At 41.7% G+C, this 12,729-nt stretch overlaps 1 protein-coding gene across 6 annotated transcripts in view; it reads right to left on the bottom strand.

Moving 5' to 3' along the window:
* LOC135916559 (protein fantom-like) overlaps window positions 1-12,729 on the bottom strand; it is a 65,177-nt gene that overhangs the window by 30,557 nt on the left and 21,891 nt on the right. For all 6 annotated transcript variants that reach the window (XM_065449982.1, XM_065449983.1, XM_065449985.1 and 3 more), the window contains 2 exons: window positions 10,730-10,824; window positions 4,037-4,178 (listed from right to left, as the gene is read on the bottom strand). In XM_065449982.1, coding sequence (XP_065306054.1) covers window positions 4,037-4,178; window positions 10,730-10,824 — 237 coding nt within the window. The remainder of the gene's footprint in view (window positions 1-4,036; window positions 4,179-10,729; window positions 10,825-12,729) is intronic.

Below are 12,729 nucleotides of genomic sequence, written 5' to 3'. Positions count from 1 at the left end.
ATAGAACTGGCCACAGCTAAAGGGAACTTTATAAACCACACCCATACGACAGTCAGTAAAACTGTTGTTCTTATTGTGCTTCATTGGACAAATATCTGTTCTTTTTTTTTTGCCGTTTGCCTGCTCCTTTTTCCTCTGCACGGCAGCGCATATCTTACCTAGCTTATTGGGAGCAGTGAAAGCAACATTGACATCATACCTACTTGCAACTTTTTAAAGCCTGTGCGATACTGAATGAATGTACGGAATAGCCACTACTCTTTTTTTGCTTTTACTGTTTTCTGTAATCGCATCCGTCCCCCTCGAAACCGACTTCTTTAGGCGTTCAGCCACAGTGGCCACTGCTATGCTAGTATAGCCTGCTTCTAATAGGCGCTGGACCTGTGCATTAAAACTGGCGGTCATTTTGTGCGTGCAGGATCTGGTGAGAAAAGACTTAAGGCATGACATGGCAATTCCGTTTTTTACTACTTTGGAACGCTTGGATTGAAAGTTTAATAACGGCTTCGAAGATCTTGGGGAGTACTGCCAACAAACGTGACTTTATTCGAAGACCAAGGAAATGTCCAGAAACTGAATTACGCGTCGCTGAGGAAATTCCTTGGTAAACTTTAATCCTTTTTCATAAAGTTTAAATTGCTTACTTACTGAGGTTGCAGCGGAATCAAATTCTTCCCTATTGCAGAAAATCAGGTAATCATCAACGTAACGAAATATCTTGAAAACGCAATCACCTAAGGCTTTCTCTAAGCAGCTGTCAACCTTACTCAAGTAAATATCGCTAAGAATAGGGGCAACTTTTGAGCCAATACAAATGCCTGATTTCTGCAGAAACATGCCATCTCTCCACACAATCAGCGTCGATTTTAAGTACATTAAAAGAATTTCTAGAAAAGCTCCCGTGGAAACACCGCATCTGTCAATAAAAGCTGACGGCTGCACTTGTTCTTTAATGCGCTCATTTACGGAATTTAGCAACCTGTTATGCGGCAAGGAGTAATACAGGTCTTCAATATCCATACTAAAAGCTGCACAATAACCAGGATTTTCCTCTCTCAAATACTGAACTAGTGCCTGAGAATTACGCAAGCAAAAGGGGTCTGAAAAAACTAGTGAAGCTAAGCAGTTCTGTAGGTAACTAGCGACACAGACCTGCCACGTCCCTTTGTCTGACACTATAGCATGAAAAGGTATTTCTCGTTTATGAGTCTTTGTCGAGAAAAACAGTTCTAAGGAGAGGGATTTTGCTTTCTTGACATTATAGACAACCCTATCAATACTATGTCTTGACAGGAGGTCAATCGCACGTTGCTTAATTGCCGAACGCTTGAGTTTTACTGGCTGTAAATTATTTTCTATGGCTGAAATTGCTTCTTCTGAAAACATGTCATCTGGCATAATTATGAAATAACCTTCCTTGTCAGATATTACTGGTCTAAGTTTATGCTCCACAAGGTAATTAACTAACGGTCGGACAGGGTCAGACGTCTTTAAATGAGAATTTGATTGTTTAATGCTTGCAATGCAATCTGAAATACAGCACGAGCGTTCTTCTTCCGGGACGAACCTGGTTATGCAGCGTGGTATGCTTAAAACGTCAACGGGTTTTGTGTCAGGCTTAAAACAGTGCTTAGGACCTAAGGCAAGGGTTTTTCTATGAGTATCACTTACAATGGCATCTCCAAGAACCAGTACATTATTTGATGGTGAATTATTAGAAAAGTGAATCCTCTTACTTAAAAAAGAACAGATATTTGTCTAGTGAAGCACAATAAGAACAACAGTTGGGTGTGGTTCATGAAGTTCCCTTTAGCTGTGGCCAGCTCTTAGTAGGGCAAATGGGGCAGTGTATCAATCAGATGCTAATGGAACATAAAAGGTCGTTAACTGGTGGCTCGCCTTCTATCTTTCCCTACGTTGCCAAGATTGTAACTGCACGCCTACGTTAGATGAATGCGCGATATTGTACAGCTACAAGAATGAAGATACACATGTTATGGTAGAGGCATGGCATATCTATAATGGCGGAAGTGCGTGCGTGAGTAGCCTTGAATTACTTTACATAAGGAAGAGATTAAGTGCCTTAACAGTTATCTCTCACGTAGACCGGCACATGTACCCGATTGACACGTGGCGATACCATGCCAGAGCTTGCGCAGATGAGTCTTGTGTCTTCTTTCTTGCTTTTCGCCTCAGTGCTCCCTTCAGTTGATAGTCGGCGTTCATGTTGTCCACTTCTCTTCTCTTGTGTCCTGTCTGCACGCCTCATCTTTTCTTGCATAATGAATCCTTACCAACTAGCTCAGCTTTCTGTCCTTCTAAGCATTTTTACTTGGTTTTCTCATGGATACAGGCAATGTGCAGGGGCTGTTCACATGATCATGCATGTTTGCTCGCATTGAAATTGCGCAACCGCCCTATTTAGTTTAGAGACCACAGCGCAAAAGTTACTTTCACAACTGAGAAGACAAACATATGGACGGACGATGCACTCGCGACTAATTTATTCTAAGAAAGCACGCTGAATATAATACCTGCGGTGTACATGCGCGCACAGGCAAGATAAAAGGCTAAACACAGAGGGATGTTCCACAAGCAATACGAGATCAGATCCACAATGTAAAGCATCTTATTATGTGGCAGAAAAAATGCCTGTAGTATAGAACTCGCCTCACAGCTCCTTTTACATCAGTATGCCCCATTCATACTGCTTTAAGAAACCAACCTCCTCATCAATGTTACATTCAGCATTCTTGATGCTGTTATCACCATCTTTCAAAATTTTCTACACCACTAGAGCGCGCAAGTGGCCCAAAGTCATGCCCCTCCATCTAATACAGCGGCCAGTCCGTGGGGGCCAAGAAGAAAGAGTGTGCCGTGTGCAGTGCACGCAGCTGGCGCAAAAGGAGAATCGAGGAGGGAAGCACTGCGGGGAGGAGAGTGTTGCTACTTTCAAATTATCAAGGGGCTTTAGGTGGCAGAGGTAATTAGCGCCATCCAGCAAACTGGCGGGAAAGCAAATCAGCTTCCCTCCTGCCCTTCCCCGCAACTACGGTCCCCTCACCCTCTCTCTCAACTCCCTCGTAACTCCCTCACCTTTGACAGTCTCCATGCACACCCGCCTGCACTCTGGCACCGCCAGCACCACCGTTTCGTTTCGTTTTCGTTTTCTGCCGTTATCCGCAAGCAAGTGTTGGCCGGCGTGGGCAGTTTCATGTTCCTCACTCGCTGTGTGCTTGCGCACCGCGATATTTCATGACTTGCACCGTTCGTGCATCGTGCTATGGTGCACGAATACTTCAAGTACAAGTCCTTCTTTCAATTTGAACTTCTTATAATTCGAAAAAATTTTCAGATCCCTTCGAGTTCGAATTATCGAGATTCGACTGTATTTTTAGCAGTCTAGTCTGGGATAACAGCTACATGCCAGTAAAAACAAAACTGAAACAGTGCAGGACATAGTTAGAACTTTAAATCCCCCCAATCTATGTTTTTGGACACTAAACCTTAGTAAAATCTGCATTTATTTAAAATATGTTAGATGTATACATCTGGTGATATTTTTTCTGCTCTGCATTAATGAACACACTACAAACCTTGTGTAGTCTCAATTAATTAAGGTGTTAAACTGGCTGACATTATGTGTCAAATTCCAGTGCTTCAAATAAACACACTTCTTTAAAAGTGAATGCATTCACACCATTTCAAATAAAGTTAAGTGTTTATTCATGCTTTCATAATCCCTATATAAGGCTTAGAATGCCTAACACAAGACAGGCCTAACACATTAGCGTGCACACTAGTTACCTAAAATTGCATTTGTCATACCAACTATGGTGCCTCAATCCCCTCCCCTCTGCTGAAAAAAATATTACACTCATGCCAATTTTTATAAAACAGACTTGTTGATTTAAAAAAGTAAGAAAACCTGCAACAATTATCATGCAGTGACTAATGTTCCCTTTGAGAATAAAAATTGGCTAAACTGTTAACATAATAATAAAAAGTATCACTTAACATAAAGTGAATTCATTACCTTGTTTTGATGAGATCCCCATGCAGCGAATGATGTTGACCTTAAGTTCATTGTACATAGCATTGGCTGTCTCTCCATTCTGCTTTCTGCTTTGATGTCCAGAATGAGGCAACTCTTTTCGTGGGGACATTGGCACTGAAAGCTAGAAATGTTAAGTTTAAATTAAGCCAGTGGCAGGAGACACAGGTGTCTATGTACACGTACTATAAAGCAATAGGGTGTTTCACATAACTTGAATCAAGCTTCAAAAAAGAAAAGAAAAATATGGGGGCGCCTAAGCAATTTTTATGATATGTTAATGCAAGAGCATCACTTGTCGCTGGGTGTGTTGCTGAGTTATGTCACTGAGTTTAGTGTTGCGGCAAAATGTTGGCGAGTTAAGTGCTGCTGTGTTATGTTTCTGAGGTTAAGGTTGCTGCTTATGAGGCCGCAACAACACAAGATGACAAACCGGCCATACTGCAATCTCTCAGCTGTGCTTTCTTTGCGGAGTTCTCATTAAGGTAGTGTTTCACGTAGATTGTGTTGAGTGTTCTTTCTTGATGGCACAACTTTTCAGCAGGATGATGCCACTTTGCCAAGCAATGACAGCATTTTTCCGAGTGGCACCATCGTGTTGACATTACATCTCTTCATCGGGTTCTTAGGCGAACTCCACCGCATACTCTGGAGGGGATGTCATAGTCATCGTACGACGTGTACCTGAAGCATGTTTTGTCTTATTCGTCACCATCATCCACAGGCTCCGGCTCCGGTGTCTGTGGGTCCCTGACAACGCGAAAGGCAGAGCAAGTGTCTGCATTTCGCCACGCTCGCTCCGCAGGCACTTGCTCCGCCGGCCGCTCGCTCTGCCATCTAGTGTACCGCCGGCCAGGCAGAGCTCGACCAAGTGAACAGGCTCAAACATATTCATCACTGTTGCTTGTTGCAATGGTGGCGTAGTGGTTAGTGCACTTGGCTACAGAGCTATAGCAGCGGCGGTTGGGCCGAAGATTGAATACTCACCGTGGCCTCTTTTTCTTTTTTTTCGTTGAAGATGACATAATTTGTTTGCTGTTTTTCTGCCACGGCTTTCCGATGACGGTGGGGTGGCACAATGAGCCAAGTAATGCTTTCGCATTAAGTGACAGTACACCGGAGATCATTGAGAACAATGGCAGATTGGCATGCTGTTGCCTTGAGCAAGTCCAAATATATATGTCCAAATATAAGTCCAAACATATATATATATATATATATATATATATATATATATATATATATATATATATATATATATATATATATATATATATATATATATATATATATATATATATATATATATATATATATATATATATGTTGTAGTGCAGCAAGCTACCAAATTCAGATGAATTATGCAAATTCTAATTATTAATTCGTGGTTACAACTGTTGCTTAAAGTGTTTTGAGGTGAATTTGGATGCAGTTTATTTGTACCAACTTCTTTTCTTTATTCAATGATTACCCCACTTAGCCCGAAGGGGCTACAGCAGGGGGGCTACAATATTGAAAAAAAAAAAACATCTTCATTGACATGGCACACTTGCTGACTTGACAGGCAATTCCACTCGCTAATGGAATGAACAAAAAATGAATTAGCCTACATATTAGTTCTAGTGCAGTATTCTAAAATCTTGAAACAATGATCAGTACGTGCAGTGACATAATGAGGCCTGTATAAGTATATTTCCTTTCGAATGCCGGTTTTACCATGAGATATTCAATAAAGGAGTTTCAGACACAATTCTCTTCAATGAGAGGAATGAATTTTCTATCCTATTAATTTTTCATATTGATACAGCAATCAGTTCTCGAGTACCAGCTTAAATAAAACCTTGCTGCTCTGTTCTAGATTTTTTCAAGTTTATCAGTTGATGTTTTTTGGCAAGGGTCCCACACGGCACAAGCACATTCAAGCATTGGTTGAACACGTTAGGTAAGCAGTTGATTTCAAACGAAGTGACATGTGTCTCAGACTTCGCTGTATAATGTCCTGGTGGCCTTAGCGACCACTGTATCAAAGTGAGCATTCCATGAACAATCGGCTGAGAATCTCACACCTAAGTATCTATACTGTTGGAGGTCCCTCCCCAGTCTTTGACTATGGGACCTCCTAGAGTTACTTTTTCTGCAAAACATTTCAATCGCATCAATAAACTGAAACTGAAACTGCGATTTTTGCTTCACTATACTATTGCCGATGAGATACTCAGAGGTTAGCCTGTGTTTTTTACATGTAAAAGTAACATGACCTCATTTTTTAGCATGAAAGTTCATTCTCCATCTTGAACGCCATTCAAGAACACATGATAAGTCACTTTGTAACAGGGAAACGTCATCTTCTTTTCTAATTTTCCTATATAAAACACAGTCATCGGCAAACAACCGTATACTAGAACTAATTCCTCAACAAACATAATTTATATATATTAAACATAAAAGTGGCCCCAAAACTGAGCCCTGTGGGACACCTAATGTTATATCTATGAAACTGGATTTCTTGCCATTTAATACTATGCATTGTCGGCAGAACGATAATTTTCTATCCAAGGTAGAACTGTATGGTCAATATTTAGTGCTGCAAGTTTACCTAAAAGCAAAGGATGTGAAACAGTATCAAATACCTTTTGAAAGTCTAGGAAAAGGCAATCAATTTGTCTGCCGGTGTCGATATGAGATACAAGTTCATGATAAAATTCGATCAGTTGTATTGTGCAAGATAGACCCTTAAGGAACCCTTGTTATTGTGACGCTAGTAAGTTGTTTGTTAGTAAATGTGTCATTATCTCTTTATATAAAATGTGTTCTAATATACATGGTATGGACGTAGTAAGTGAAATGGGCCTATAGTTATTTACATTTTTTTAGACCCACGTTTATGAATAGGGATGACATGTGCAATTTTCCACTCATCCGGGAGGGCACCCGAAGATAAAGGGTTGGTGTAGATTACGTAGAAGTAAAGGGACATCAGTTCAGCACATTGCTTTAGAATTCGAGGAGAAATGCTGTCTGGTCCATTTGCATTATTATCATTAATTTTGTTTAGTAATGCTCTGATTCCATTAACATTTAACTCTATTGACTTCATAGTCGGAACAGAACTTGTGCATGGTGAAGGACTACAGCTGAGTTTTGGCAAATATAGTGAATGAAAGTAATTATTTAGGCATAATAGTTCTGTGGAAACCCACAAGGTGGAGAGAAGTAATGAATAAAGGGAAAATGAGACATCCACCCAAACGTAGCTAAGTGCTACAAAGGAAACCCATACGGGTTCCTCAAAAGAAAAGCTTGGTAGCACTTAGCTACATTTGGGTGGAGGTCTCATTTTCCCTTTATTCATTACTTCTCTCCACCATGGGGATTTCTGCAGAACTATTACGTCAAACTCTTGCCTTTGCTTCAGACTTGTTGATACATTCGACTTCGCCTGCCATCTGCTAGCCGCCTGGTTAGCTCAGATGGGAGAGCGGCTGCCCCAGAAAGGCGGTGGTACCGGGTTCGAGCCCCGGACCAGGACGAATTTTTGTTGAACTGCGAAGCTTTTCTTTCGAGGGACTCGTATGCGTTTCCTTTGCAGCACTTAGCTACATTTGGGTGGATGTCTCATTTTCCCTTTATTCATTACTTCTCTCCACCTTGCGGGTTTCCGCAGAACTATTGTGTCAAACTCTTGCCTTTGCTTCTGACTTGTTGATAAATTCGACTTCACCTGCCATCTGCTAGCCGCCTGGTTAGCTCAGATGGTAGAGCGGCTGTCCCGGGAGGGCAGTGGTCCTGCGTTCAAGTCCCGGACCAGGACAAATTTTTCTTCAACTGCGGAGCTTTTCTTTTAAAAACCGTATGGGTTTCCTTTGTAACACTTAGCTACATTTGGGTGGATGTCTCATTTTCACTTTATTCATTAATTATTTAGGCAAGCAGCTTTCTCAATGTCATCTAATAAATTCTCATTATTAAAGACAACTTCAGTGATGACTGCTGGATCTGCTCTGTAGTTTTTCATGTATTACCAGAATGCCTTGGCATTCGTTTTTATTTCCCTGCCAAGTTTTTCGAAGTAGCACTCCTTAGCAACCCTTATGTTTTGTTTGAACACATGGATTACATCATGCAACCTTTCAAAGTGACGATTGCTATTAGTTCTTTGGTGTTTTAATTACATATGCCTTTTATTCCTAACTATTCTTAAGATATGCGAAGTCATCCATGGTTTGATATGCTTTTTAAGTGTACCACATTTGATACTGGGAATGTAGGTATCAGTAAGCTGCTTGAGTTTTTCCTTAATCTTATCCCACAATTCTTGAATGTCACAATCATCTGAGAGGCATTCAAAAAGCGGCAAATGATCAAGCAGCTTCCTTGATATGGTGGCATAACACCTCTGTCATATAGCTACATATTCCTGGTCACTTTTTTCTTTTGTCTGCTACTTTTGATTTTAACACTTGTGACGACAGCCAGGTGTTCACTTATTCTCAGAAAAGCATTTACAAAATTTACTATAATTGGCGAGTTGCAGAAAACAAGGTCCAATGTATTGATAGCACAAGTTGGATCAATAACGTATTGCATTAATCCAAAAGAATCTATGATACTTTTCATCTCCAAGTTTAAGTTTACACTTGCTGTTTACAAAATCCAAAATACAATACCATTGCAGAAATGACAACGACAGAGACAAAGAAGGCAACAGGACAAATAGCCTTCCAACTGTTAGCTTATTCAAAAGAAACTACAAGCTAATGATGATGAGTATTTAATGTGTGCATGTGATGAGAAAAAGGACGACTCTGGAAGCATACTTCAATAAAAAAACTAAAATATAGCTTCAGGCAATGTGTAATTACGCTGTCAGTTATCTGCACTGATAAAGAATACAGGTATCTAGAGCAAAACCTGAACATTGATTAGGTCAGATATGGTTAAAGTGGTCTGGCAAATGCCTGAAATGTTAGTTTGTGGTTTCCTTTGAATAAGCTATACAGCTGTACGTCAAGCATTTCCCCTGTTGCCTTTTTCACCTTCATCCTCATCTTCTGTGAGCTGGTTTCGTATTTTGAATAACTGAATAAAATCATTCAGAAAGAAAAAGTCCTGATTCAACTGACTCTTTGATTCCCATAACTCTACTAATACTGCAAAGTCTGAAACTCACAATAAATATGCAGACTATATGAGCATTAGCCACTTGTTTGCACTCAAAAATCCCTCAGCTTCCCAAGCTGTTAGAAACTTTTGCAAATTTTAAAGAATTTCCCGGACGGACAGATTCATCCTATTTTCGAGCTCGTAACTGCTGCTTATTTGAAGCTTCTCCAGGTACTCGATCTTTTGCCTGCCACTTTTAAGGAGCACACATCCTTTGCTGGGCTGCTCCTCGCTACCTCACTTCAATTCTGCCAAACCTCTGTCCCTCCTTCAGCTGCTGCGCATTTTTATGTGCCGTCCGAGGAGTCCCTCTGGCTCAAGTGCCACGCCTCTTACAGCACATGCCATGGCACGACGGCACAGGCGGTGATTGTTGGCAGGCTGGCTAAAAGCCAGAAGCACGAACTTGTGCTAAGCATAACAAAAAAAAAGAGAGAGAGAGAGAGAGAGAGCAACTTTAGTGAAAATGCCTGCAGAGTCGGTTAGGCTCCCTCCACGCAGGGAGGACAAGCTTTCACCGCGACGCGGCCACTACGTCAGTCTCGTGCATTGTGCTCCTCGAGGCATGCGTGCCTCGCTACTTCCGGGGATCCGAGAGGGTCGCCGCCCCCTTCCTGGGGGTGCTGCTCCCGTCTCCTCGGTTTCGCGCGGTCGCTGCCTCTCTAGAGCTGCCGAGACCTGCTGGACGGCCTTGAGTTGTGTCTCTTGGTCATAGCTCCTCGTTGCAGCCTCTAGCTGCGGCGGGATCGTTGTCTTCTCGCTGGCTTCTCGCGGATTTATACTACAGTCCCAAAGGATGTGGGCCGCGGTGGCTCTCTCCTTAGCGCACAGTCTACACACGTCACTTGCGTACACGCTCGGACACACGTGCTTAGCTAGCACCGGGGTGAGCAGCGACCCCGTCTGTAATTGCCTGTATAGCACTGCCTCCTTCCGGGCAAGCCCCGGATGAGGTGGCGGCATAGTCTGTCTGTTAAGTCTGTACCACTTCACTATTTCGTTGAAGGTGGTCATCTTGTCCTTGGCACTGCACCGCGACCAACACTCCGAGTCGGCCGTGCTTGCAGCTGCGCGGTTGGTTAGTCCTCGCGCGGCTGAGTTGGCCGTCTCGTTGTGGTTCACGTTCCCGCGTTCCGACACGTCACTGCCCATGTGGGCCGGAAACCACTTGATCACCACAGCTCTTTTGTGTTCGATGTGTTCGGCCTTGCGCAGTATGCGCGCGGCCTCACTACATACCCTACCCTTGGCGTAGTTCTTCACTGCCGTTCTAGAGTCACACAACACTGTAGTGCATCCGGGGTCGGAGAAAAATCAACCTTATCTGCAAGGCCTGTGACCCACTAAGCAGTTCTTTACCAACATGGAATGCCTGTGAGTGCCATATACAGCAGTTAGATGTGAAAAATAATTTGGCTTCATGCACGAACTTTCAGGTTTCAAAAACAATGTGAAAAGATCCAAGTTTCAGTATGTGTGAATAAACTGCATTTCAGAGGAAAATAAACTTACACCCAACAGTCTTCTGGCTGGATCCGCAGCAGGTAAAAAGCGAACCCAATAGCTCAAAGTTCCAACAAAGTGCTTGTGCTGCTCATCTTGGACCCCTGAAATCATTTATACAAAACCTACATCAAACAAACAGAAGTCCAGTGATCCTTGCATGTACCATATAGTATTTGCAACACAAGATAGCAAGACAAAAGGAAGTATATCTCAGCAAATTTATTCATCTATAGCAAATCTGTCTCAGCAAATATAATTTGAATATGTAAGCGAAAAGCAAATGAGTGAACTTAAAATGTAAATTTCATTTTCTGAATGCTTGTGCATTTCTATCGGTCATAAGTTATTATAAGTGGGTTTGCTGCTTCTCAAACGAATTTTCTTCTCTTATTTCAATATTAGCTGGCAGGTTCCTGTTTTATGTTCCTTCCAAACAGTGTGATATTATGGTATTTGTAGAAAACAAGTGATCAAAGAGCTCAGATTATCACATAATGTGATTCACCCCTGTTGATTATTATACTCTCATGCACCATCAACAATCACAAACATGGTGAGAGGTAATAATGAGGGCAAAGAGAAGCCACAGTCAAGGGATAGCAGTATAGAACGACAGAAAGCTGAGCTAGTTGGTAAGGATTCATTATGCAAAATAGAAGTGAGGCGTGCAGACAGGACACAAGAGTAGAGAAGTGGACCAGACAGGACACAAGAGTAGAGAAGTGGACAACACGAACGCCGCAGATAGCAGTAGTAGCATAAGCATGAAGAAGCAATTCTTAATTTGTCCAATGCACCTTAATTACACGCATGATGATAATTTCAAACATCTTTAATAAACTTCTCACTCTATTCCTTTGCTTTCACTTAAAATTCCCACAGCTTTCAAAAGCTGGGACACAAAATCACTGTTAGTTTGTACAATCTCATGGCAGGCAGATGTGGAGTGAAGCCATGGAGACGCAAGCATTAAATTCTCTTTTTTGGTCTTTGCTCATTGCCAACAAGCTGACATACATTCAACATCGGAATCTGAAAGTTTGAAGCAAAAATTGTTAAAATATTTTGATTCACTGACACTTCATGCAGATCCACTCACTTGTTCTTTTTGCTAGAAAGAATGGTTAGAAACTTGCATTTTGGGCCCACTCCTTGACTCCGATCCCACTACTTGTGTTGGGAGAATGCACTCGTTAAATAACAATGGAGTTATCAAGCTATTTTCCTTCCTGATAAGGCATTCCACCAATGAACATTTGTTAATGATGCTGCTAACAAACAGATAGGAAGTATACATGCTTGGATGGGTTCAATGTGTCTTTGGTGGCACATAGGTATGCAAGTTCAAGTGCACAAGATCAGCTAATTATTGGGGTAGAGGTACAAACAAAAGTGGACAAGCCCAGGCCATACATGGTAGGGAAAGAGTTACACTATCTAAGTCACTGATAACAATGTGTATCAGTACTATTTGTCCTCTGATGCACTCGACTGCAACATTTTATGTTTGCCTAGGTAAAGTGGAGCTCACCTTTGAAGCATTAACCCACCAGGCACTGTTTGCATAGGCAACCAACAACTTACTCTTATAAGTAGGTTTTTTTTTATATCTAAATTTCCCTAAAATGATATGGCTGGCTTTATTATCTCTGTTCAGTAAAAGCTGAGTGTCATGTACCAAGAATGAGGTATAAGTGAGGCAGGAAAGGCAGAAGGGATGGTGACACCAGCCTGCACATTAACATGTTCTTTCCAGTTGTAGAGAAAAGTTTCTGTGCAATCTTGATGGGTCACTTGAGATGTGCCGAGAAGTGCACTTGTGGAATGTCTCACATGCCTTAATAAGAGATAGAGTCATCCTTGGCCTGCCAGTAAGTGCATGCGACATGCATTCATTAAACTGTTTTGTACTAATCAGTACTAAACAAGGGTGAGTACAGTTATTGCCAGCTGCACCACCTTTACTTGGGCATGAGGTAACCAAAACACATAGCCATGGAGGTGTA

Source organism: Dermacentor albipictus, chromosome 1 (assembly GCF_038994185.2).
Source record: "Dermacentor albipictus isolate Rhodes 1998 colony chromosome 1, USDA_Dalb.pri_finalv2, whole genome shotgun sequence".
Classification (NCBI taxonomy): Eukaryota; Metazoa; Arthropoda; class Arachnida; order Ixodida; family Ixodidae; genus Dermacentor; species Dermacentor albipictus.
This window is presented reverse-complemented; position numbering and strand designations above follow the sequence as displayed.